A 27,457-nucleotide genomic window follows, 5' to 3' on the forward strand; every position below is an offset into this window, starting at 1 on the left:
GCAGAGAGCGTCCCTCACCCTGCCCGGGGAAACCACCAGGGATTTCCCAACCCAGTGCAGGTCAGCTGCTGGAACCGGTCTGTGGGTTACGGGTACCTCTGCCTGCACTTTGTACCCCCAGAGCTCTGTTCCTGGCATCTTGTTGTCACCTTAGACCTAGCTTTTATGGCAACATGTGCACGCTGAGCGTGGCTTTCTTGGAGGAAGTTCTGCTGAGAACTGGATAAAGTAATAATAATAATAACCTGCATGAGACCTTATTTAAGCCTACAGCCCGCCTCCTCCCAGAAGACAAACGCGCCCATACAAGCGTGTTTTTCCCAAGCAGAGTGTAGAAATGACTCTGCAAAACCTCCCCCTGCCGGTACCGGGCACGGGGCTTTCCCCTGGGCTGCGGGATGGGGCACGGCACCGGGCTGTGCCGTGGGCTTGGTCGCTGGAGCCCTCTCCAGCACAATCCAAGGGAGCTGTGCATTTGGGAATTGTTGCTCAAGGCTCCTGGTGTGCTCCTGCAGCACTTTGAGGATGCTGCAGCCTCAAGACTGGCTTCATAGGTTCAAGCAGTGGGGATACCCGAAGGTCTGAACGTATGAAGTAATTGGCATAAATCATCGGGGAGCTGATAAGAAGTCTGGGGGCGTGCTGTCTGCCTCGGGAAACAAAGCTTCTGCGTTTCCAGCCTGCCTTAAAGGAAAGGGGAGGTATAAATAACCGGCGAGCTGTAATTCCACTTAGTGTCATGTCTGTATTAGCTGCCTTAATATGTCCTAGAACTGCAGGAGCGACCAAGCCTCGGATGAGATCAGGGACTCCTTGTGCCAACCGCTGCTTGGCTGCATAGCGCAGCAGTTCCTGCCCTGCCTCATAGAAAACGATAGCCGGGAGTGGCAGGAAGTATTAACTGCGTTTCTCAGCACATAAGAACCTGCTTTATGGGGAAAATGACACAGTTTAGCAAACACTTCAGGATTTACTTACTTTTAAGAATGCTGTTTAATCCTGTTGAAATTGAAAGGATTACTTGTTCTTAAACGCACGCTTCGTGCTTCCCTGGCTGGGGCTGGCACAGAAGCTGGGGTTGTGCGGGGCTTTCCTCGCCCCCAGCTCCTCCTTAGCGAAAAATAAATAAATCCCTCCTTGGAAAAACCCTGCTGGGTGCCGGACAGTCACTGCTCACTCTTGTTTTTGGGGGTGTAAGGCTTCTTTGTACCCAATCCTTCTCAGAAAGTGGGTCGCTTCGCTGCGTCCCTGGGCATGGATTTGGAGCCTGATCACAGGCAGGCTCACCCGGAACAGGTCCCGGGCTTTGATGTGCCGGGATGCTCAGAGATGTGGGGGTTTTGTGAAACAACAAAGCAAAAAGCCCTGGCGTGGAGAACAGCGTGCTTCTCTTAGACTTCCCTGGAAGTCAAACCCTCATCGTAGCTGTCTGAGTCATAAACTGATCTCTGGGCTGTGCGAGCCTAATAACAGAGGGCAGACGAGACTCACCCGCTCAGGAGGGGATGTCCCTGGGGCCACACGGTGCCCCCAGCCCCTGGCTTGTGGTCCCCCTGGCTGGCAGCCGGGCTCTGCCTTGAGCCCGTGGACAATAATGGGCTCAGTCCTGCTCCTCGCCCAGCCTGGGTGCAGTCGGTCTGGCAGGATTTAGAGGTGGGATGCTGAAGCACAGGGGTTTAATAATACGGGCAGAGCGGTCTTCTAGGTTGTTGATAATCTGGGGAGTAAGCCCTGATTTCTTGGAGTCCCGGTTATGCTTTAACAATTATATTTGCTGTTTGAAGAGCGATGTTACCAGAAGTCATATCTTTGCTCAACACTTCCCAAAACCAAAGCAAACAAGAGACGGCCAAGACAGGGCTGTGAGAGGGACCAGGAGAGCCAGGCTGGCTCAGTGCCCCCCCAGGACGGAGGTGGGAATCTGGTGGGCGCCTGCAGCATGCTGGCCACAGAGCACGTGGCCAAAGCACCTTTTGCGGAGGAGTTCAACCTTTGCCCGTGCTTCTTTTTTGTTAGATTACAGTAAAATGGGGAACTTGGCTGCATTTACATTTGTGGGGCTACACTTCTGCTGGAGGGGCTTTACGGCTCCTCTTCTGGTTGCCCGGTAATTATGGGCCGTGATCAGCAGCTCCAGGGCATCGCTGGAAAAGGCAGGCAGGCGGGGATGGTGTCCTGATTGCCAGCCAGATGGGATCCCGAGGGTGAGAAATAGGCCAAAACAGGCTCATGACAACCGTGGCAAAAATGATGTTTTGTCTAATTAAAAAAATCCCTTATCCATATCTTCTGATTAGAGGGAACTGTCAGGGGTAGCATCTTATTTAAATAAATAAATAAATAAGTGGAAGGACGTTTTGGTAATGCTCTGTTTTGTTAGAAGTATCATACGGGGGACGATAAAGGCTCTGAGGTGAGCAGAAAATCCCCTCTTGCTCTGCGGCTCCTCTCTGTGCTAGACGCCCATCGGGGACATTTTATACCAGGGCGAAACTTGGCCAAGTTTTGCCGTTCACAGCTTCTCATTTGCCTCGTTGAATAATTCAGCATCTCCCTTCTCCGAGTGGAAGTCGGCTGCGAAATGCCAGGCTGTGGCTGCTCCTTTGTTGCTGCCCTGACTTTGGGTCCAAGTGTGGGGACAGGAGGCCAAAAGCTGGGACAGGAGGAGACAGGTTTGGAGCACAAAGCATTGGTTCTGCTGCAGCTGGAGGAGCTGAGGCTCAGGGGCATCCCGTGGAGCCACATGTGTGCATCCCCCAAACTGAGCTTGGGGTTTGCACACAGAGGGAAGGATTTGCATGGGGATCCGTGATCTGACTCTGGTTGGCATTTTGGGGTTTAGGTGTGGGGCAGCTCCAAAGAGAGCCTGGGGCTGGGGGCCCCGGGCATGGGGACCTCTCCTGAAGTCCTTTATGTGCGTCCCGGACACAGGCACCTCAGTTCATTCCAGTGGGCAGGAAACCATTACAAAAATAATAGGTTTGTTTTTCATTCTAGCTTGGAAATGATGAATATCATTAAAATTTGTAGTTTTGGATCTGTAAGTGCCCGAAACCATTCTTTGTCTTCACTTAAAACCCTGAGTAGCAATTAAAAAAGGAGCGTGCATCAAAAATGAGAGTTTTGAGAAAAAGCTGGTGTCTTTACTGCTCTTGATCGCGATGCTGGTGAAAATATTCCACGCTGAACCCGTCCTGTCTGCTTTCTCCAGAAGAAGGCAATGGTCTGCGCTCAGCTCTGACCTCTTTGGTGCCTCTTTCTGGAAGTGCGAGTAGTCAAAACCTTTCAGCGTCGGGAAGTTTGCCTCGAAAAGAGGAGGTAGAATGAGGCACGAGGCATTATAAACCTTTTGAAATAAAGCACAAAGACGTTCTTTTCCCCAGGTGTTCTCAATGCTGCATAAAACCCACTGGAGCAGGTCTGGCGGTATTACAGGAGCTGCAGGACCGAGCTTCCCTGGGTGACGCTGCTGGATGTGTATCTTTATAGCTGAAGGTTAAGGGTCTTTTATGCTCAGTGGTAAAAGCAGAAGCGGTGTTTGCTCAGAGAGTATCCTCCGAGCCCTGACAGTGATGTGCTGTGACGCTGATGGGGGCACTGGAGCACATCCATTTCAGTGGATGGCTGTGGGAGCAGAAAGCTCAGCCCCAAATCCCGTGCTGCGGGTCCTCAGGTGCCCTCCTGCCTTGCTCTGTCTTCAATAAGCACACCAGGATTTTTTTTTTCTCTCATTTCCAGGTGATCTCGGCAGTATCCAGGCTCTCCTTCCACAGCATTGCTCAAACCAAAGGAATTAGGTAAGATCCTTTCGATGTGATGCTTTAAATGTTGTATCTCTATATATACTCAGAGCATTTAATCGCATCAGAAACATCAACAGGACTGGGATAAATTAGGGTTAAGCAGACACTGAGGATGTAAAAGCACCTTGCCAGCTGCTCAGGAATAGTTTAAAAAGGAAAAAAAAGAAGTGAAAAAGCCACAAAAATGTAATGCACCAGGGAGGGACAAAGGGCGGGGTTGAGTTTGTGGTGATGGAGGCTTTGCTCTGGTCTCCTCTGCTGCTGCCAAGCAATTCCCCTTGTCCCAGGAGGTCAGAAATGCCCGTCCCCTTCCTTGCCACCCCCTGTCCCTGTCCCCTGGGCTCACACCCGCTATCCTCCCGGGGACTTGGTGCTATCGGGAGCTGCAGGAGTGACCCGGATTCGCCAGCAGCTGGGAAATCTGTTCCTGGGGTGAGAAAGGCACCTGATGGCTGCCTGTGGGATGGGGGCAAATAAATGGCCTGGCCTCAGGGACAGCTGCCTGCTGCCCCGGCTGCTCCTGCCTGGAGCCCTGGAGAAGGGCTTTAGGACAGCAAACAGCCCCATCCAGCAGAGCTCTGACCCGCTTTGCTCAGTTCAACGCAATTTGTTTGCAATTGGTTCCCTTGTTTGCGTGCATTTATATTATTAATCAGGCAGCGTCTGCTCATTAGGCTGAGATACAACTGGGAAGAGTTCTCAGCCTGAAGAACCTTTCCTCCCTTCTTTTTTAATTGGTAGCTGTTATTTTTTTCCCTTTCCCCTCCGTCCCCTATGCCCCAAGCTGTAAAACACTTGCTTTTTTTTTTTTCCTTGGATCTTGTCTTGCTGCTGTTCTGGTCAGGGTGTAGCATCGCACTGGGCTGTGGCTGCGTCCTGGGGCCAGCCCCAAACTGTGGGGCCAGCTGTGGGGTTTAGGACTGGATGAAACCCCCCCCTTTTTACTCCTAGCCCCGCCACCCATACCAGCCACCCCACACCACGATTTTTACGGCCTGAACTTTATTTTCTTAACATCACGCTTTATTTTTCCTGCCTTGACTGCACTGATATTGCTGGAGGGGAACAGCTTTTCACGTGTAAAACAAACTCTGAGTCTTCCCATCTGTTAAATCCAAACCTGACAGATCCCACCCGGAGCGGGGGGAGATTCGGGGAGCGAAGGAAAGCACAGGGAGGGATAAAGGCGTGCTCTAAGTTAGGGGCTATTTATTATCAAGGATAGCCCAGAGTCCTGGGGAAGGTTGGTTTGCTGCTTGGGATGCAGGCGTCTTGTGGATGTGCTGATTTTTTTCTCGTTCATTTTACAGCCAGCATTTACAGTCCCCACTAAAATCCCTTATCTTGGAAGCCTTTTGGCACCGTAATTACACAAGAATAGCAGAGAGCTTAGCGGGGCTTTGTGTGTAGCTCTGTTTTCCCTGCGTATTAACCCTGCTCCTCCTCCCCATTGTAAGCACAGAAAATGCTCTCCCTCCCTTCAGCCCAAAAATCCCCCCACGGGGCTGTCTCTTCCCATCACCGCTGTCCCCCGCAGTGCCAGAGCCCTCATTTTGCCCATTGCTGCCAGTTTTTTTTTTTTTCTAGCTAGATGATTTCTTGCTGCACCATCACCTGAGCCGAGGTGAGAAGCTGATCTCAAATGAATTCGGTCAATCTGGGGGAATCCGCTGTAAATTAATTAGCAGCCCCAGCTCCCCAAGGGGACTGCTTACTGGGGTCCCTTGCTTTCCCTCCGGGGAGATGCTGCCATTGGAATAAATAGGAAAAATCTCATTGGTTTAGGCACGGTGCTCAAAAAAACATGGTAAATACTGTGCAATTCACAGTATGGATGCGGGTCTATATTTTAGGTCTAGGGCTTCAGGATGAGGCAAATTAAGAACGAAATAAGTCCACCAGCCTATTACGTGTCCTTAAGTAAGTTCTGTGGCATGCAGGGTAGAAAAATAAAAATCAATCTTCTATGCTGTTCAGTGAAGAAAATGTAAGTCTTTCTAGCTAATAATTTGTGGATTCATGAACCTTGCCAGAGAAAGCCTGTTTCACAGAGTAAATCAGATAGCTATCAGGATAGCTCTGTGGAGATGACAGAGTGTTTCTTCCGAGGAACAAGCTACAAGCAGCAGAACATGGCAAAAAAAGGAGCGTGAGTGCACTGTGCTGTTTGCAGTGCTCTGCGAGGGCTGGAGATAATCCAGGGCGGCTGCAGCCCGCGCGGCACATCTCCTGCTGCCCTGCTCTGCTCTGCTCTGCTCTGCTCTGCTCTCAGCTCCAGGTTTCAGAAGTCCCCTTCAAAGCAGCGGCACCCTTTGGCACGTGGCATCACCGATGAACTCCTGGCAGGCTGCTGGATGCTGAAATAGAGATGTGGGAGGCCCTTGCACGAGGCTGTTGGTGCAAACAGCGCGGATGCTCTGGGTTCCCACTAATTCAGGCAGCGTGTAGTCCCAAGGGCCGCCGCTGGCTGCTGCACACCTGCATCGTTTTTGGATGCGTAAGAAGCCCCGCGGTGATGAGAGGCTTGTTGGTGTCTCCTCGAAAAGGGCACGTTTTCTGGCTTTGAGTCCATCAGAGAGAGGAAAGGTGGTTTTGTGGAGGAAGAAGTGTGCTGAAGGAAGGGGGATGCACACCGTTGTGTACAGATCCTGGCTCTGCCCCCAGGTGCTGGACATGGCTGTGAGCAAATCCCTGAGATTTTTAAATTTTTTTAATTATTTTTTTTTCCTCCAAAAGCTCCCCTTTGAGCTTCCTCAAGCAAACTCTCAGCTCTCAGGAGGACAGCAGGACTTCTTGCTGCAGATCCCCGTAAATAAACCAGGGTTTTCTCCTGGCAGCTTGGTTTCTCGAAGCCTTTCCCAGCACAGCCCTGGTCGCTCCCCCTTGCCCACGGTACTCCTGGCCCCGGCTGCCTGCACCTGGTGCTGGCGAGCTCCTGGGGCTGAGTGCGAGCTGTGGGAGGGGGGCCGGGTGTTTTCATCTCCCCGAGATGCTTGTTTTTCCTGGAAGCGGAGTTTTGCAAGCAAAGCAGGAGGTTAAGGAATATTGGCTCATGCTGCCTGCATGCATTTTTAATGCGTGCGCAGGGAAGCCATCTGAGAACGGGAAGGGGTTCGCGTGCTCAAAGGCCTTTTACCGAGGTCCTTAATCTAAGTAAATCCTTTAGCTATGAAGCGAGCCTCTAAGTGACTTTCTTCAGAAGGCACGGTGGTTAATAAAATAGATTTTAAAACATTTGCAAATGGGGAGGAGGGGTAAAGCAGCATTTGTCAAGCAGACGGGGTCTCCAGCGGGCACAGTGGCGGTGCTTTGGCTGTGAAGGGGGATGAAGAGGAGGAGGAGGAGGACGGCTGTGTGGGCCCCCCCCCCAAGAGAGTGGAGTGCTGCAGCCACCTGGTAGCATGTTTGTAAAATAAATTGTAGGGATTTTTTTGTTTGCTTGTTTATTTGCAAGGCTTTGCTTGCAAAGGCAAGACAAACACAGGGAGGCCAGCCTGCCAAAAAAAAATATTATTTGTATTTGAACAAATAAATAGGTAGAAGCCAAAATGCCATGTCTCTTGGCTAGTAACCTCCCTGCGTGTAGCACCCCCTGAAATCCCAGGCTGTTGGTGTTGAGCCAGCTTGGTGTGGTGCGATGGGAGGCTGCAGGAGCAGGTCCCAGCACCCTGCCGTCAGCAGGGATTTAACCCAAAGATTTCCCAACCACCCTGCTTTGTGAGGCTCAGCACTGCTCGGTTTCACCCAGGTAAACTATTAAAACAGACTGCCGTGCCTAAAATGAGGTTTGCAGCCTTATCATCCCCGGAGTTTCTGTGCTTAATGGCTTGCCAATAATATCAGGGTGTGTGTGTGGGCTGGGAAGGGAGAGCCACGAGCATCCTGCCTGTGCTTTCATGGGATTGTAATGCTGCTGTCGGCACGGCAATGCCTTCCCTGCCCAAGCAGAAGGGAATTTATCAATTAAATCATCCTGGGGGTGATGCAGGGGCTGTTGGGAGGTGCTAAACATGCTCTGAGTCCAGCCCCATTGCTCTTAACATCTTCATTTCCACGGTGCAAAGGTCTCCCTAAGGTAACGCAGACACTTCCCATGAGGTCAGCAGAGATCAGGTCTGGGAGCTGGGGTGGGAAGGCACAAGCCCAGGCATAGCTGGTCAAGGAGACATTCCCCTGGCTGTCCTGGGGGAGAGAAGGGGAGTAGTGGAAATATTTGGGGGATTTGCAGACTCTCCAGCACGATGGATGCTGTATTCGGGCTGTGGGCCCCCCTCCCCGGTGATGGCAGCTCAATGCAGGAGGCAGATCCAGCCGTGTGTGAAAAAGGCAAGCAATTAAAGTCGCTAACAATTAAGTCCTGGAGTGTCTTCAGGCAGACGCTGGTGGGAAGGTGGCTCCAGACCTCTCCTCCCGTACGGCTGCTTTTACAAGGGCTGTTGTGTTCATCACCAGCATGCTCCCTGTGATTGCGCTCTGCCCATTATATTTTTTACTGCTGTTGTGTATCCATTGTACTCACTTTAAGTGTTGCTATAAAATGGATTTAGAAGGCTGTGCAAGGAATCCGTGTCCTGAAAATTGCACGCTGTTGCTGTGCAGCGTGTTCTTGTGCTCTGGGGAGTCTGGGACTGGGACACAGCATAAAAATACACGCCTGCGTTACCCGAGCTGATAGAAACCATCCGTACCTGTCCCAGGGCTCCTTGCAGACGTCTGCCTTGCTGAACATCAATCCTGAGCAGCCCAAAACTGCGGAGATTTAGCCACAGACCTTGCAGTTTTGGGGTCAAGTGGAGATGGCTTCCTGTGATGCAGACAGACCTTCACTAGGAGCGATGGAAAGCCCCATTTGTCCACAAGCAGGACCCTTGGCTAAGAGCAGTTCCCTCCCAGCTAAGACATTTTCAGCACATTTATTTTGGCAAGCGTGCATCCTCGCAGGCTTGCTCCTAAGAGAGGCTGAAAAATCTCCCTGACGTGTTTTCATGCAAGGCCGCTTTGTAGGCCGGGGAGGTCACCCCGTAAGCATCTGCTAATGGGAGCAAAGGCAATTTCTCTCGCCCCCTCCCCACCAGCAGCCTTGTGTAATGCAGGTACAGCCCTGAAGTGCACAGCTCGGCTTAGTGGTGAGATCTGGGGCTCGCTGGCTCTTTAGGTTCACCAGCCTCATCACGGCTCGTTGCCTCAAAGGTGCTGAGCTTCCCTCGGGGTCCCTCCCTGCCTCACCTCCCACCTCTGGGTGCGATGGCAGAGCACCCACAGCCTTCTCCCCTGCTTGGTGTCAGCACATGGGCTGGTGTGGGGAAGGCTGTGCTGAAATTCAGCACTTTCCCTAGGCCTGCAGAGGGGTTTCAGGCTCAGCAGATCCAAAACAGGGGCGGGGAGGTGGGCAGCTGCCAGCACTGGGGATGTGAAGGTTCAGGATCGGGTCCTGCCTCCTCTCAGGGCCAAGCCACATCGCTTTGCACCCCTCTGGCGAGGGGAACACACATCTTTTGGCTCCTGATGGAGCACAGGCAGTGCTGTTGAGGCCAGGGGCCTGTTTGGGTCTGGCTGGTGTTACACAGCAGGGCCCTGTCTGGGTGGCTGTGCTGGCACACACCTGGGAGCAGGCAGGAGTATGACTTTGGGGAGAGATTTGGCTTTATTGGCGAGCGCTTCAGAGGGCTGCAGCTGCTCAGGTACAGCAGGGAAACAGCTGCTCGGAGTACTGAAAGATTTCCTCGGGCCGCTTTGCTGCATGTTAAGAGCAAGGCTCAGAGAGATTTGCAAATTCAGGCAATCGAGGAGCTTTGCGGGGTGTAACTAACTATTGTGGGGTGTGATTTGTCCTCATACTCCCAAGGAGACCGGGGGGAACATGCCCTGGGGATGGGCTGCTGCCCTCCCCCAGCGCTGGGACATGGGAAGCTGGCACTGCCCCTGCTCACCACGCTGGCCGTTGATTTTCAGCCACAATGTTTTTAAATCAAGCGTTTTTCTGAGTCAGAGAGCTGGACCACATCCCTTCCTAGGGATTGTTACCCCAGAGGGTACTTCTCTTTGGGAACGATGTTTCTGGATTCCCCTTTTGATTTTACCCATCTGTTATTGTCAAAGCGGAGCTGAAGTGAGGAGGAAATCGTGCCACTTTCCAGAGCGAAGCATTGCTGCATGAGAATTTTTTTTTTAAAAACGCGATAATGTGTTGAAACATAAAATTATACGAGCTGTTATTTTCTTGTCTCATAGTCTCCAGAAATATTTGGTTCAGATTCGAGCTAAAGATAAATCAGGGCATGCAGCTAACCCTTGGGCACTGTGCAGTGCGCTGTGCTGAATGCTGTAAGTACTCTCCTGCAAAATCATCATCTTTGTGTTATCTGATTATGTAGCTTGCTGCTTCCCCGCTGAATTTCTATCAGAATTAATCTTGTGAGAATTTCTGCGAGTTCCAGACCACAAATAAAAGCAAATCATAATTTTTCAGAAGACGTGTCTAAAATTTGGCACAGCACGAGGTGCTTCTTTCCAGAGATGAGTAATGTAACACAATAGCATGATTTTAATTAAATTCAGCAGCTTTTGGTATGCTCCGATGTGTCTTGTTCTGCGGGGAGAATTGATTCCATCCTGCTTTAGAGAATCGGACATTAAGAGCATGCTTTTTGTCTGTCTCATAGGGCTTGACCAAAACCATTCCCCGAGCTTGTTCCCATCTCACAGAGGGGGACCAAAGCTTGGGGAAGTGCCCGGCGTGAGAGCAGAGCTGGGGAAGGAGCTCTGGGTCCCCCCGGTCAGCTCACACCCACCTCTCGCCGCAGCCATAAATCTCTCACCCCCCCGAAGCCGATGATGGACGCGTTCTCGGTTGCATGCAAACATCTTGCAGAACCACATGGTTTCTTTGGACGGCCCCACGGGCGCTGTGCTGATGAAAGCATTACGTCCTGCGTCACCCCAGGGGCTGAGGAGCGAGCGCCCCACGGCCGTCAGCACGCTGCTCGCCAAATGCTCTCGGTAAGGAGAAGGTGCTGCTGGGATCCTCGGATGGATGAGGTCTGAACTCTTTTCCTTTAGCTCTCTGGAAGGGGTTCTCCTCGTACGTGGGTGTATTTGGGATGCAAGCACCTCCCCAAGTATGTGTCCTGCAAGCAGATGTGGCACAGTGTGTGGGCATGCTGGGTGCCTTGGCCAGCAGGTCCCACGGGTCCGTGTGTGCACCCAGACTCACCCAAACGCCCAGGAGCCGAGGCTGGCTGCTAACCTAACACCCAAACTCATGCTGAAAGCCTGAAGTACAAAACCTTGGTGAAATCAGAGTCCTGGCTTTCTCTGTCTTTCCATGAGGTCTTCTTCAGAAAGGGCTCGTTGGAGGATCTGCGCATCCAGCCATGGCTTCGTGAGTTACTGCAAGGTGTGATTACAGTCTGGAGATCCCACGTACGAAAACGTTTTTCAGCCAGATCCTGAGCACAGAACGCTCAGCACAGCCCCATCCATCCCAGCAGAGCTGCAGAAGCCCATTTGTACCCGTTTCAGGCTCTGGTCCTTTTCCATTTATCAAGAAATCCCTTGCAGAAGGGGCAGCAGATGGGCGCAGCTCAGGTTTCATGGGCGTCACACACCCAGCCTGCTGTTTAAAGCACCGAAGTGCTATCCCTGGACTTGGGAAAATGGGACAAGATTAGCATGCTGGTGTCTGGAGGCTGGAGTCCAGCTCCTGGCAAGGGCTGAGCCACCTCCTGTGGTCTCCTGTGGCCATTTGCACAAGTCATGCAAACCCCACTGTGCCAGCGGGACTGGTGGCTGTCCCCAAGAAATCTGGATGGAGACAGAGGGGAAATAGAAGATTAATCACACTGGATTCACCCTGCTCTCTCATACACGAATTTGAGGCTAAGATGCTACTGAACCCAATGATCTGAGTAAAACCGACCCATCCCTGACCCTCTGTACTCTCTGTGGTGGCATCCAGAGGTGAGCAGCTGGCTTCGGTTGCTAGGACAAGGCACCAGACGCTGAAATATGCTCACAAATAAATCTTCCTGCTTACTGCTGCTGGAGAATTGCAGCCTACCTAGTTCTCCTCGTTAAATAATTCAGAGCAGAGAGCAGGCAGCGCGCCGAGCTGCGAGTGTTGCTGCCGAGGAGCCTGGGGATGGCTGCTGAGGATACGGCGTGGGATGGCCCCGAGTGACCACGGAGAGAAGGGAGGGCTGCTTCTGCATTAGGTGCTTGGTGAAATATTAATTGAATGTCCCTGATATGGTGTGCTCTGGCTGGGGGCTGCTCCTGCATTTCCTTGCAAGAGGCAGTTTTTTTTTTTCCAGGGGGCTCCGTGCCCCAGAAAATCACCTGAATGGTTTTAAGCTCAGAGGGGAGCTTTGCGTTGGGTGTCGGGGAGGATTGGCCGCCGTAAGTCTTGTCCTCAAGCTGAGAAGCTTCCTTTAAACGCCACAACAAATCACTTGGTGTTTTCTTCTCTTTTTAGTCTCTAAAACAAACGCCTTGGATCAATCACTCCTGGGTTCTCTTCTTTGATCTCTGGAAATGGTGCTGTTGAATGCGCTGGGGTTTGTTGTGAAGAAGTCTGCTCTGGGAGGTTTATCATCTTTAAGAGGCTGCTCCAGCAGCGTTTGATGTTGCTGGGGCTTTTGCTCTCCATCCGAGTGGATGAAGTGGCACAGGCTTGAGGGATAAATGGCTCAGCAGGTGTCACTTTTTTTTTTTTTGTGATGGTGGACTGAAAAAAAAGAAGTCTAGGGCTTAAATATTGATTCTAAAAAGGGACTTTTTTGAAATGAATTTTAAGAGTTTGGGAACTCTGCAAAACTGATGGGTTTCAGTGGACTCAGAATATTTTATTCATTAATGTTGGGCATTCCCAGCTATTGCAGTTAATACTGCTTAGGGAGCGCAGTGAAGCACACAATTTTGCAGGGAATCATGAGCTCTTAGTCCCCTTTACTCCCAAGGCTTCTGCTATTATTTTACTTATTTTTTTCAAATAATGCCATTCGGACTGGTCCTAGACACTACGACAGCTCTCGGAGAGCTCATGGCTGGAGGAGGTGCAGCTTTTGGGTGCCAGCTGCCTGAACCCCCTGGCAAGTCCCTTCCTGGGTGCTGCCAGCTGGGAGAGGGGCGGCGGGCACCCTGCTTTGGGCAGGGAGGTGGCAGCCCTGCTCCCGTGACAATGACCCAGGGACTTGGGAACATCACTGGGGGCTCGTGTGGCTCCTGGACAAGCCACACATTTGCACAGGCAGCCAGCTCAAAGGGCTCGACCGAAGTGCTTCCTCCAAAAAAGCCGCCCTTCAGCTCCGAATTTCAGACGGCTCATTTGGTAACCCTCCCCTCAGCCTGACCTTCCTTCTAATTGCATTCCGCGCGTCCCTATTTAGCCATTACCTGCAATTGCTGAGATACAGGTTATTAATTCCTCCCCTGCCCTGACTTTCACTCCGGTGCGTTGCCCACGGTCAAGGTGAGGCTGCCGGGGCTCACGGAGCTGCTGTCTCCCAGAAACTCTCATTAGGAGATGGTTTTCTCTTTGCTCTCTCCTTGTCTTACACGGTGGGGGTTTATCACAGCCCTTGATTCCACCTCAAGCCCAGATTTATGGTTGGAAACGCGTTCTCATGATTTTAATATTCCTGATAGCTCTTAAACGTCTTTCGTTCTGGCATGGTGAGCGCTGGAAGAGGAAATGCAGTTTAAATGCAGAAGGTGCGTTTAGAAAAAAGGAGGTCATGTCTTGTGGTGGGTTTTTGCCTTTACTTTAACCAGTGGTGTTTGAGCAGAGGTCACCTCTGTTTTTTTTTCTCTCCTCCTGGGGCTTTGCAGGGTGGTGCAATGCTGCTGCTGTTCCCCTTGCTGTTGGGCTGAAGTCTGAGGATGTTTCCCCAGGATCAGCTCAGCCGTGGGCAGGGCTAGCTGGTGACTTTTGTGAGAGCTTCACGTGGATTCGTGCTAGTCCCAAGTCCCCAGGGCAAAGGAAACCCACAAACACGTGCTTTGTGAAGCTTTGTGAAGCCCCCCCTGATCTCTCGCCGTGCCTTTGTGCTTTGATGCTCGTCCCCAAAATGCAGAGGGCACATCTCACAGACATGCAGACAGATATTGGGGCTTTGGGACAGCCTCTGGATGGCACAGCCTTGCGGGGAGAGCAGCCACAGCCCCATCTGCTCTTCCCACCCATGGCTCCCTGCCTCCTGCATTGCCCCTTGGCACGTGTGCATGGTGAGATCCAACCAGCCCGGGGCCGTGCGCCCTTGTTCTGTGGGTTTGCATCTCACGGGGAGGCACCACAACCCCAAGACTAGGAGTATGGCATCATCCTGCCCTGTGCTGGGCTCACCACCTGGCAGTGGTTGGGGTTAACTCCTGCATTCAGCCCCTGGTTCACTCGGCCTGAAGCCGCTCACCAAAACTGGGGCGAAGCGAAGCAGGGGAGGGCAGGCAAATTAGTGCTGGAGACAAGATCCAAAAATAGCAAATTGAGGGCCCAGCCAGGCCACGTATTAAATCTTTCAGGAGAGGCAATCCATCGTGAAATAGGGAGAGTGGGATAGAACCGAGGAGGAAATTGCACGTGGGGGCAGCTGGAGGTTCACGTGTGTCCGCTTCCCCGCAGCATCCTCCCCGGCCCCGTGCTGCAGCCGGCGGTGCAAGGTGCATCCAGCCCCAGCAGAGCCCTGGCCCACTATGGTCCCGTGCCAGCAATAATACATTGGCTTTAATTAAAGCAATATTTTTCATCTCTTTCCTACATTACTTGATTATTACTTCAGAACGAGCCAAGGAATTCTTGCTTTCCCCCCCCTGCCTCCCCATTCCCTCCCTTCCTCTTTTTAATCCACTTCCCCCCGCTTTCTTTTGCCCTTTTGATGTCCTTTCTCTCCCCCTCGCCCCCCGATGGGGTTTTAGCATTTTTTCAACATGTTCATATGAGGAAGCCCCACTCTTGTAAGGACTCGTTCGTCCTGGTGGGCTCTCCTGCTGGCAGCACAGCTCCGGGTGAGGGTGTGTTTCCCAGGGTGCGGGTCCCCCTGGGACCTAATGCCTCGAGGGGGACAAATGTGTCTGCAAGGGATATTGTGCTCGGTAAGCAGCTCTGGTGATGCTCTGGGTTCGGCTGGGACTGCCAAACTAACCACTAACACTGTCACCCATCTCCTTTGCAGGCCCTTCCCTTCGGAGGAGACCGCGGAGAACGATGACGACGTGTACCGCAGCCTGGAGGAGCTGGCCGAGTGAGTGCCTCGCTTCCCCGGGGGGTGGGGGGGACACACGATGGGGAAAGGTTGTCCTTTAGATCCAGCAAAGACTGATGGGGTTTGACAGCGGGGCTGGGGGCACCGGCCTGGCTGCTCTGATGATGTGGGGGCACTCACAGTGCTCTGTCTTTGCCCTGCAGAGCCCTGGGAGACGTCGCTTTGGGTCAGGCCGAGTTCATGGGCGGCTCGGGGGGGGGACAGCCCATGGGGACCCCCTCCTGCCGCATCCCTTCAAGAGCCGCAAAAGCCCTGGGTGTGATTCCTGCAGCGGGGCTTGCTCCGAGTGCTCTCTGTGGGGCTGCAGGTTGGGGAATAACCCCCACGGTAACCCCAGGGTCCCACACAATGCATGAACCTGAGCAATTTATCGTTTTCCAAGCCGTGCCTCACTTCAGCAGCACACTTTCCACATATAGCTGGGACTGCACAAAGGCTCGTAGCACCCGCTGTGCAGGGCAGAGCAGCCAAAACGGGGCAGGAGAGAGCCTGTGGCTGAGACGGGGGTACCCGGTGCCTCGATGGGTGCCAGCCCCTCGCACCCAGCAGCGCCTTCCCCTGTCTGTATTTATTTGTGTCCCCGGTGCCTGTGCTTTGCTGCCCCTGAGCTGCGGGGATGCTGTAACAAGCTTTTAAACAACCTTGAACTAAAGCTGGTGGCTGGTGAAACGTTGGCCCGATCGGAATTCGATGGCAATATTCCCATCGGCTCCGGCGGGGCCGGGACCGGGCTCACAAAGTGCAGCCTGTTTCAGACGGGGAGAAAAGCTGGGCGGGTGGATGTGCGGCTTCATACGGTTAAATATTATTGTTCCACAACATAAATAATAAGGCTCCTTAATCCAATGAGTTCCTTATGGCTTCGGTTATTACGAAAGTAAATCATAAATCCCCCGTACAGGGAACGGAGGATGCTGCAATCCCCCGCTCTTGGGTTGGTCCCAGCAGCTGCAGTTTAATAAAATTTGAACTTAGAAAAGGAGCCTTTTAAGAGCAACATCCCCCCCCTCTCCTGAAGTTCTGGAAATCCCTTTAATATTGGGCTTTTTAAATACCCAATTTTTGCACGGGGGCTCTGCAAGGTGCTGTCTGTGTAGGAGGGGATACCTCTGAGCGTTGGGGACCGAGGGGCAGTGTCCAGTTGTGGCTGTCCCAGTTCCCCCCCATCCCTTCGCTCGTGGCTGGGAGTTGGTCTGGCCCTGGGGGCCCTAAATGTGCTCTGATGGCTTGGAAATGTATTTCTGATCGGCTGCCGGTGGGGCACGAGCTCCTTTCTTCTGTCCCAGATCGTCTTTGACTTTTAGCTTGTTTTTTCTTCCCCCGTCCTTTGCCAAATCCTCCTCTTTACATCATTAGGTGGGACCAGTGCTGACGGGGTGTGAAGGGGGATAGCTCACGAATTCGTTCATAGGAATCAGCGCTCCCAGCGCGGCCAAGTTGTGCGGAGGCACAACCCATGAAATGGAGCCGTAATTCATCTGCAACTGTAAAACAACCCTGAAATGCCCCCGAGAGACCCCGAGCAGCAGGGCTGGTGCGCTGCCTGCTGACACAGCAGCACCGCTGCCCCTTCCTGCCCCGGCCAAGGAGCATCTCCCAGGGGACGTTGAGGGGCAGCCTGCCGCTCACAATGGTGCACGCTGGGCACCCACGCTGCGCGCTGGCAAGCCACGAGGCCGCATGAGAAAGCTCTTTCTTAGCTGCTGCCGATCCCCAAGCAGCGGAACAAGGGCATCATTCACGGGCTGCGAGTGATTCAGTCCGCCCAGCAGCTCTGCATTCAGCATCGCTCCCGATCCAGCTGCCTTGGGGAGATGTGAGCGCATCCCAAGTGCCGAATCGAGGGCGAGGAAATGATTTGCACAGCAGTGAGTGACCCAACGCTCAGAAGAAATCACTAGGAACAGTAAAACCACGCACAGCAATCTTCCCTCTTGCAAAAGCAGTCCCCTATCCCTGTGCTTCTTCTGTGTCAGCTGCACTGAGTTATCCAAGTGGTGATTTCTGCCCTTTGGATAGCTGTGGAGGGATGCACAGCCCTGTCCTTAAAAACTCTGCAAAACGTGCCATTGCAGGGTGCCAGCCTGCTGTCCCCACTGGCTTTGCAGGGACAGGGAGGGACAGGAGGAGGGGGACAACTGGCACAGACTGGAACCTGCCCAGTCACCCCTACAGGGCAGAGGAGTCTCCCACTTGGGGCTGTCTTTGGATGTTGTGCTCCTATAGTAAAAAGCCCTGGATAAATATTGAGCTGGTTCAAACAATATTTTGGTGGCTGGTGGCCCTAAAGGATGTCCGTGCCTTGCTGAGCCCTTTGTGCTCTCACTTTTGGGGCAGGGCTGATTTTTCGTGCAGATTACCTTATCCCCAGCATCGTGCTGTGCATCCAGGAGGTCAAGCCAGATCATGGCATGGAGACAGACACTTATTTTACATAAAAAAAAAAAGAGCAATCGGTGATGGAGAGGGGAGGGGAAACCAAAAGGCTATCAGGGGAGCGAGCAAGGTCTCAAATTCCCTGTCCTTAGCCCACCTGCCCCCTCTGCTCGCGCTGCTGTCGGCCAGATGGCAGCTTGGGAGCACCGGGGCAGATGGCAGGGCTGGATGGTGGCTGTACCATCAGCGCTGGGAGGAGTGGTAAAAGGTCGAGCATCCTCTGCCGCGTGATTTATTGCAGCCCGCCCGGCTGCCAGGCCCTCCAGCAGCACGCTGGGGAGAAATTTACACAAGGAAATGAGTGGGTCGGGGCGATAACACGGCTGCCTTCGCTGGGAACTGCTGAGAAGAATCGAAGCAGTGTTTGGCCGGGTCTGTGCGAGCCTCCTGGCAGCAGGCAGTGACCTGCTGTGCTGCTCAGCACCATCCTGCCCACTGCCATCGCATCTCGGGGTGTCTGTTTTAGCCGCCCCGAGCCACTCTGGCACCTCCCAAGCCTCACTTAGCACTTCATGTGAATTCTCTCTGCTGCTGCTTCACCTCACCCTGGTTATTTTGTCATGATAAATTTATGAGGGCAATTAATCCTGGTCTTCTTTACAGCATCTGAACCTTCCTTATCACAAACCTGCTCCGCTTGCCTTCCCTCTGCAGGGCCCTGGCCCTCTGCTGGTATGGAGCTTGGTGTGTGGGTTACACCCAGGGCAGGTTTGGGGTTGTTTGGTAGGTATTTGGATAATTTGGAGTCAATTCCAGAAGAGCTGTGAATGGTTTGACAGGAAACATTCCCTTTGAGTAACTCTTACCTCTTCTTCTCCTCTAAAAGTGAGAGCTTGTGCCCAAGTGATGCCGCTCATTTGGGCACACTTTGCCCCAAACCTGTCCCCTGCTACGAGCTTCTTGCTGAAGTTTATTTCTTTCCCTGCTGTTATCAGTGGCTCTCGTCACGTCTTCCAAAACAGTGATGTGATCAGCAGAATTGCTCAAGTGCATTTTAAAAAAAGAAAGTAATGAATTGAGAAGCCAAGGTGAGATGATAAGTTAGCTGCCACTTTTCTCATTATTTTTCCCGTGTTGGGAAAACCACACATGCCAGGCAGCGAAATAAATGGCTCTGTGGTCCAGGACACTCAAGCCAGAGCACTTGTACACATCTTTTCTTCTTTGTCATCAGCAAAGATTTTATATGTCTTGCTTTTGCCATCTCTGAGATGATGTTAGTTGCTATAACTGCTCGAGGCTCATTTCTGAGATTATAGGGTTCGACTTCCGACAGAGAATGTGAGACCAGAGCAGAATAGATGGGTGAAGGCCTCTCTTGCTATTTCCAGACCTGTGTCTCAGTCTAAATAACATCTGGGTAAAAAAAACCCTGCAAGATCTCGGGTCCAGCCGCTGCGTTGCACATCTTGCCCTCCATCACCCTGACACCTAACCCTGCCAGATGTGCTGCTGACACAGGGCTCTGCTCACCCTCTGGCTCTTAACCCCGGCTGCACTGCTGGAAATCTGTTTTCAGCTTTTGGTCCTCTTATTTTAGCTCCTTTTCCCTCCTCCTTTTGCTCTTCCTGGTGCTTCTGGTCTTTGATCAGTGCAGCAAAGCCGCGCTGTGGTTTTGGGTGGGTCGTGGCGTGGTTGGTTTGGTGCTGAGCGCCTCGCTGGGACTCGTCCATGAATTTCTGAGGCTGGTACAAACTCATCAGCTTCCCAGCATTTCTCTGCTTACCTTCCTCGTCTGTAATGCCACTGGAAATGTCATCGGTCCCTCTCTTGTGGGAGCTGCTCACAGCAGGGCCGCTGCCTGCTTTGGAGGGATTTTGTGCAGAGTGGTCATTGCCAGGGAGGAAAAGCTTGGCCAAAAGCACTGGCTTTGCCTGAAATTGCCTTACATAAGAACAACTCCCATTACTTTGCCCTGAATAAGCTTCCTTGGCTAGGCAAGAAGCTGCCAGCCCAAAGCTGTTTGTATCCATCCTAATAACAGCAATTGCAAATGTTGCTGCTACCTCTGAAGGGAGGATCAAATCCCTTTGCCAAACCCGGGGATGTCAATGAAGCTCCTAATCCAGGCGGCAGATCGCAGGCTCCAGTCCCCGTGGGCAGCTCTCGGTTTGCTGCTTTTATTGAAGGACTAAATCCTGCCTCTGCAAAGAAAGAGGTGAGGGTCTGGCCTCCCCAGGCTGCGCAGTCCACGTGGGACATGCTTGGGATGCTGACGGTACTGCTGAAAATATCTGCCCTTAGGGTGTTTAAAATTTAGTGTCTTCATGGGTTGTTGCTGTGTAAAACCACCCAAAGCCAATTCTCTTTTTTAATAACGGGGGAGGGTGCTTATTTTCCACTCCAGCAGACAAAACACGGCACCGACGGAAGGGGATGGGTTTGAGCACTTCTCTAAGCTCTGAAATGGACGCACCCTTCCAGTTGGCCCTAGGATTTGGGAATTGTCTCTGTTTCTGTCTCCAGGCAGCAAATAGAGATAGCGAGGGCTCGTGCTGGTACCGGTGAGCAGGGGAGAGTTGGCCATGGTTGGGCAGCAGCCGCCAGGCTCGCGCTTGCGACATTAACCCAGCCGTACGGTTCCTAACGACCTTCGAGCCAGGGAAATGATGTATGGAGAGGCAGCCAGCAATCCGAGAAGGGAAGATTAATCAGGAAGCAGGAGTTACTTGCTCTGGATAAGGAGAGGAGCTGAGAATATAAATATTGGTACAGATAATAACGGTGACGGCGACGCTTGGGAAGGGGAAGATGGATCACCAGCTATTAGTGGGCATTATTACAGCAGCTGCAATGCATCACTCGGGAAGAATGGGATGGATACATCATGCCAGTGAATTTATTTAAAATCCCCAAACTTTTATTAAATAAATCTGTTTTTAAAAATAGAAAGAGCTGCATTTAGAAAAGAAATAAAGCCCGGTTTTGCAAACAGATGTGCTCTGCTGCTCAGTGCTGTATAATACAGAGATTTGAGCATTACGTTTTGAGCACGGTTTTACACCTAAACGTATTTGTATGTAATTAATGCCCATGTTGAAAGAGACTGCTTGTAAAATATGTGAAAGCTGTTTGATATTCCAGCATTTCACACGGTCCTGATCCCATGAGGTTGACTTCAGTGGGAGCTGTTAGCAATTTGCACCTGTAGATCTAAGCTCTAGCATTACTGTTGTTAATTGGTATTTATTGTGGGCTGAATTTTCAGAAGAGCTCCAAGACTTAGGAGCCCCTGGGGGAGTTTGCAAAGGCTCAGGTGACAATTAAGTACCTAAAACCTTCAATAGAAGTTGGGCACTATGTTGCAGGGACACCTTAAAGCCTGTGCTTGCAGGGGCATCTCCTAAACATCTTGGCCAGTCCTGAAAATTGTGACTTTTTGGCTATTTGATTCACCTGTGATGTAAATGCTGTTACTGGAGTCTGCCCAGCACTGGGACTGAGCATCTGTCGCGTTAAAGGGGTGTAGCTGATTAACCGTTACAGGCCCGGTTGGATTCAGAGTACTGAACCAGTCGGACATTCACCAAAACTGGGGGTCCGTTCGGACATTCACCAAAAACATAATAACCACCTGGGGGTCCGCTCAGACATTCACCAACAATGCATTAACCGTCTGGGGGTCTGGTTAGATTCAGAACACTGAACTATCACGGATAACCACCCTCACCCTAGTTGCATTAATGAGAGCTATCACAATGCAATCAAGTATGGTTTATTACAGCAACAGATAATCAGGTTCTTTTGGATTGCCGGTGATAGTGACTATCTGCAAAAGCAAGCTAGTATGCATGAAATACACAGGTGTTACAGGGGTTCTAGGTGTGGGTTCTAGGTGTGGGTTCTAGGTGTGGGTTCTAGGTGTGGGTTCTAGGTGTGGGTTCTAGGTGTGGGTTCTAGGTGTGGGTTCTAGGTGTGGGTTCTAGGTGCGGGTTCTAGGTGTGGGTTCTAGGTGCGGGTTCTAGGTGTTCCAGGTGCTATAGGTGTTACAGGTGTGCAGCCTAGAAATAAACGCGTTAAAAGGATCAAAGACTCTATAGAGATTTATAAGCAAATATTCAGATCTCACCCAAAGGCGTCCCAATGGGGGGGGAAGAGAGGCTCAGCCCGTCGACTGATCCCAGGAGTCAGGAGGTCCTAAGGATGTTGTATGTCCTTGGGATGGTATCTCCCCTGACGATGGTATCTTCCCTAACATCCCCTCTCTCTTGGGCCAATTTATATTATTTTCTATCTTTTAGGTGGAGCTTGAGTGGCTCTAGTCAAGCATATCTTAGTTAGGATTGGTGTAAAGTTTTCCCGTTTCCGTTTAAAGTAATAGGCTCCGAGAAATTCAGAGCGCATGCTCAGTGAGGGGTGGTCGCACCTTGGAGGCGGGTAGCTTTTGGGATGGAGGTGTGTTTTGGTATTATAATGATATTATAATGAGCAAAAAGAACACTAGGGTACAGCATTTGTCAAAACATGACAGGTCTTTGGCTTAGGGTGGCAAAAAGTGCAGCTTTGTGCACAAGAACAATCGAGGCCCCACCTGATTACAGAGCCTAGCCGTGGTGTCTCCACTCCACTCCACGCTCCGTGGTGTTCCTTAGAGCTAGCACACCAAGTTTCCCCAGCGCGATAGCATCTAAGGTTGGGAGCCTAGGGAATGCTCAGATAATGCAGTTATGCCCTACCCTGAAAGCCTCTTCAATGCTGTACCTTTTCCTTAAAAGTGTGAATGTTAGTTTTATTTTCCTAGTTACTTCAGGCATTTACACCACAGCATCACAGAGCTGAGCATCTGGTGAGATTCCTGTATGGCAAAACGTGCATTGGGAGTGTGGCTGTGTGATTTTTTTTATTTTTATTTTTTCCCAGTGTCTCTTTTATCCCCATTTTCCGATAAGGTTGCTGCTGGGGGCTGCACCCAGGCTGGGTCCACCTTCACCTTGCCCAGCTGCCAGCCAGCAGGAGGGGCTGGGCAGCGGGGCCGATCCCAAAAAATGGACTTTAATGTTGATGGGAAGCATGGATGGATGTCAATGCCACGGGCTTTGGGGTTTTCTTATGGCTGTGATCGCTCTCCCTGCGATCCAGCAGCAGTGAACGTGCCCTGCTGTCCCTGAGCTTTTCTCCTTCTCGTTCCAGCGAACATGATCTGGGGGAGGATATTTACGACTGCGTCCCCTGCGAAGATGAAGGCGATGATATCTACGAAGATATCATCAGAGTGGAAGTTCAGCAGCCCATGGTAATAATCCACATGCGTTTTTTTTTTGAACTGGAATTGGGCAGGGGGGAAGGGAGAGGATAGAATTAAATAATAAGTGATCCACGGCTGATGGGGGTTGAGGATAGAATTAAATAAGAAGTGATCCACAGATGACGGGGGTTGCTGCAGGGGAGCAAATCACTTTGCATCATCCCTCGAAGCCAAGCTGCCTCGCCAGAGGTAAAAATAAGCCGAGTGGGATGGCGCTGGCCCGGAGGGAGCTCTCCGAGGAGTTTTCCAGCACATCGCATCGTCTGAAGGAGGTGGCGGAGGAGGAAGGGGAAGGAGAGCTAATGAGCCCAAATGGTAAAAGACAAGCTAAAAATAGTCGTGTGCTGCTGAGCCAGCGCAGAGTGTGTCGCTGCAGCCCCTCTGGGGGGCGACGGGGCTCGTACGTGCTCCATCACCGAGCCTCGTGCCCTGTGCGACGGTATTTTTAGATCTGGGCTGGCAGATTTGTGTGCTGAGGGTTCAGCACGAGGGTTGGAGCTTGTTCCTGCTCCTGCCTGGGTGCTTGGAGCTTTCACAGCCGAGATTCCTGGAGTGAGGGGACCCAGGGCCTTGTGTGGCTTTGTGGAGAAGCAGCCGACCCCATGTGCCACCTCCAAAGCCAGTTGGGAAAAGCAGGAGTGCGGCATGCAAGACATCACAGAGGGACTTGCATTGACTCCAAGGGGCTCTGCTGCAAGTTTCCTGCTCCATGGATGGTCCAGGAAGGTGGTGGTGGCTCTTGCATCTCCCCAGAGGTGCCGTCAGCCCTCCTTGCTGCCTGTGTCCCCACGGAGAAGCACCACACTGGTTTTTGCTGGTGCAGAGCTGGAAGGGAGCCTTCCATCAGAGCACAAGCTTCCACGTTCTCCCATCCCCTGATATCTGCCGGCTCTGGATTCGGGTAAACCCCAATTACTGCCTCCTGCTGGCAAACAGCAGCTGGCCGTGGTGCAGAGCTCCCTGCAGCACAGCAGGATAAATGCACGCTTTGCTGAACCATTAAAAACCCAAAACACATGGACGGGTGCTGGGAGCTTGGGGACCAAAACCAAGCCTGGCCACAGGTGATGTGAAGGCTGTGACAATGCTGGATGAGGCGTTTCATCTCTTCACCCCTTGTCTGCAGCCTGAGCAGCTCCAAAAACCTTTCTGGATTAAGGAGCTGGGCACAAAGTGTCCCCAGGGACCCCTGCCAAAGCGAATGGTCCCACGACACGGGTGCCCAGCAGGCAGGCAGTGCCAGATTAGGGGCAGTGAGAACAGCTTTTCAGTGTCCTCTGCAGTGTTTTGTTTCCTTGGGCACCCCCTTTCCTCCCTGCCCTCGAGCAAGAGTCTATTTTTAATACAATCACCCACGTTTCTGTCTCGATATTGGATTCTTTTTAAGCTGTGTTGCCATAGCGAGTGTGTAACGCTAATTGGTTTCTTGTATTTCTGCACGCTTCAGATTAGATACATGCAGGTAAGCCGCATCGATTAAAACACCGGTTTGCTGCTAGGTCCAGGCTGGGGGTTAGAACAGGCATGCTGAGGATGTGCCGTCCCGTGCATGATCATTACATCAAACCACCGACTGAATCACCCCCCAGACTCGGCACTGCCAAGTGCTTCACCTCCCACCACGACTCCTCAGCTCCTCTTTACAGATGTAGAGAAGTGACGCCGGGAGTTGAGGCTTTGAAAAAAAAACCACACCAACACGTGTAGTATCAGATCTGACCTAAAATCATCAGACTTGGCGGCCCTGGCAGGGGATTTGTATAAGTCTAACGTATTATTTATGACCCATTTAGGCTCTGCTGTGATTTTCATCTTCAGCAAAAAAAAAAAAAAAAAGAGAAAAAGAGCATTTCTCTCTCATTTATTCTTTAGCCGATGGTCTTTGGCGATGGAGCTATAATAAATGGAAAAATGCAATGCTGTCCATGCTGAAACATACTGAATAGTAGAGCCAGAGTTTCTTCCTATTTTTTTTTGGATAAAAATAGTTTCCTTTAACATAAACCAATGCCAATACTTCTCTGCCTGTCCTGCCTTGGGCTTGTTACAACTTTGCCATCACTGAAGGCCAAATGAAGCTGTGTGAGCAGGACCACCATTAGGACTATCTGAACATGCATCACTTTAACTTTTTTCTAGAAAATGGGCATGACAGAAGATGACAAAAGAAATTGCTGTTTGCTAGAAATCCAAGAAACCGAGGCCAAATACTACAAAACACTTGAAGACATAGAAAAGGTAAGAACCGAGCCGTCCCTTTTTTATACCATTGCCTTCCACCCCATCACTCCATCCTGCCTTAATCTTGCCGTGTTAGTTCTTGCTGTGAGAGCTGGCAGATGCGACAAGGCAGGATCAGTGCACTCAGATGTTAAATTGCAAGAGGAGGAGGAGGACACAGAAAACCCATCCTGACAAGCACAAATGCGCAGCCTGTAATGGCAGGAGCTGAAGAGCATATTTTTTTTTCTGATCGCTGCTTGTTGAAAATAGGCTGAGAAATTCCCTGCTGTGTCCCCCCACCCCATGGTAAGAGGTTCCTGCTCCGCTCCCCCTGGCCGGTCTCGCTGATAAGAGCCGTGGTTGCAGATATCTTATCTCTTCTTCGATTGCCACCGAGTAATTTGAAGGAGTTTCTTTGTTCTGGGCGTTTTTCAAAAGTGCTGAAGCTGTGCTGACTTGTCATTGAAGCTAATTGGATTAAAAGTAACATTCCACTGCTCAAATTCATGGGCTTTAATTGGGTTTGGTAAATTATTTTCATGCCTTTCTTTTAAAATAAAACGAACGCCGCAGCAAGGCGGAGGAGTCATGGGTGCTGCTGGAGCCTGGAGGTGGTTTCTGCTCCAAGGAAAGTGGCAGGAATGAAGAACAATAGTGAAAATGAAGCTGCCATTTCTCATCACCCTAACGCTTTTGTTTCCCCCCTTCTGTGATTGTTTGCCTCAGTCTGCTGCAAGTTCCTGCAAAGGAGCTGGGCGCAGAACTGAGTGCAATAAAACACCATTCCCCACTTTACAACCAAATGTCCTAATGTGTGCAAATAGCTCTTTTTCTTTGAAAACAGCCATAAACCCTCTGTTTCAGTCTAAAAAAAACGAGTTAAGTTATTGCTTTGATATCCTTCAAAACGGCTTGCAGAGGCTTAGCAGGTTCTGACGGCATGTTAAGGGCCAGAGGGTCCTGTCTCCAGTGCATCGCATCTGTGTTGTGTTTTTTGTGTAGTTACAAGTACTGTGGATATTTCTATTAATATGTATTTGTTCAGAAAGGCATTTCCAATGTAATCATATCAGCTACGCTTTTTCAAGGGCGAAATTCTAGGGAGAGAATCAAAGATGCTTCAGAGCTGCTCACGGCTGCAGCCAAGAGCTGCAATGTGGTGGGAAAACTAGCAGGTTAATAAAGTAAAATAAAAAATAAAATAAAGTAAAATTAAAAATAAAATAAAATAAAATAAAATAAAATAAAATAAAATAAAATAAAATAAAATAAAATAAAATAAAATAATGTAGTTTAATAGAGGTAGTAGCACTGGGGTGCCCTGCACCTTCCCTGCTGGACGGGCCCCTTGCAAATGCACAAATTCATTAAAGCTGGGCGTCTAGCTGCCAAGGTAAATGCAGCTGTTGAAGCAGGAAGGTATCTCCTTTACACAGAAAAAAGAACAACACTTGTTCTCTCTCCAATTTCAATCCCTTTTCCACTTGCCTCTTGCAGAACTACATGAACCCACTGAAGCTGGTACTGACTCCCCAGGACATGGAAGCTATTTTCATCAATTTGGAGGTAACAACACAAACGCTGGCTTAAATATTTGCTCTTTTCATGGCAGCTTAGCTTCCCACTTACGAGAAGACTTTGAGATTGCACATCAGATTCCTGCCTTTCCATGAACAAGTTCGGTCCTCCATCTGCTGCAGAGCTTGAGTGGGCTTAGGAGATTTTTTTTAAGTGCTTATTATTAAAGTTGGGGATTATATGAACTCTAGGTAAGAAAATAATTTTATACAGTGGATGTTCCAAGGCTGGGCCTTGGCCTGTGTGTATTTTAGCTGTGCTTAGAAATGCTTTGGAAAGACAGCAGGGCTGTTTCAGAAGCAGGCAGGATGGAGAAAAACGAAGCCCCCACTGGGCAGGAGGGGCAGGGTGGTGTGGCAGAGATGTGTTCCCTGCAGAAAGGTTGGCTGCTGCTGGTGTGGGCACACTGTGGGATCAGGGGGGCTATTTCCACACCCGCTATGGAGCTCTGTCAGCTTGCATTTGTCCTATCTGAACGACAGCCTTGTACTTATTGCCGTTTAGGGCTGATCTCACCCAGGAAGGCTTATTTTAAAAACAGCTAAAAAGAAGAGAGATGATGAAGAAGTGAACGTGCATGTCTTCAGGCTCTGTTTGCCCACTCACTTTAAGTGTGTTTAAAGTATTGATTGTTTCTTCATTTTAGGACCTAATTAAAGTGCACTTCAATTTCCTGCGAGCCATCGACGTCTCTATGATGTCTGGAGGAAGCAGCCTGGCAAAAGTATTTCTGGAATTCAAAGAGAGGTAAAAAGGAAACTCGGCCTTCAGACAACTCTGGTTTTCACAAAGGAGGGTTTCTAACTGCACGTGTGTTGCAGCAGACCGCTTTCAGCAATTTATCAGCAATTCAGCAGCGAGGTGCTGTTGGGCTGCTGAGACATTGCTTGGACCTGCCCTTAAACACAACACGT

The 27,457-nt window shown here is 50.9% G+C and overlaps 1 protein-coding gene across 2 annotated transcripts in view; it reads left to right on the forward strand.

The window, feature by feature from the left end:
* The window catches only part of VAV2 (vav guanine nucleotide exchange factor 2), a 123,559-nt gene that overhangs the window by 74,157 nt on the left and 21,945 nt on the right, over positions 1–27,457 (forward strand). For both annotated transcript variants that reach the window (XM_068656538.1, XM_068656539.1), the window contains exons 3-8: positions 3,739–3,797; positions 14,972–15,040; positions 22,628–22,730; positions 24,882–24,980; positions 26,463–26,531; positions 27,190–27,290. In XM_068656538.1, coding sequence (XP_068512639.1) covers positions 3,739–3,797; positions 14,972–15,040; positions 22,628–22,730; positions 24,882–24,980; positions 26,463–26,531; positions 27,190–27,290 — 500 coding nt within the window. The remainder of the gene's footprint in view (positions 1–3,738; positions 3,798–14,971; positions 15,041–22,627; positions 22,731–24,881; positions 24,981–26,462; positions 26,532–27,189; positions 27,291–27,457) is intronic.

Source organism: Anas acuta, chromosome 20, assembly GCF_963932015.1.
Source record: "Anas acuta chromosome 20, bAnaAcu1.1, whole genome shotgun sequence".
Classification (NCBI taxonomy): domain Eukaryota; kingdom Metazoa; phylum Chordata; class Aves; order Anseriformes; family Anatidae; genus Anas; species Anas acuta.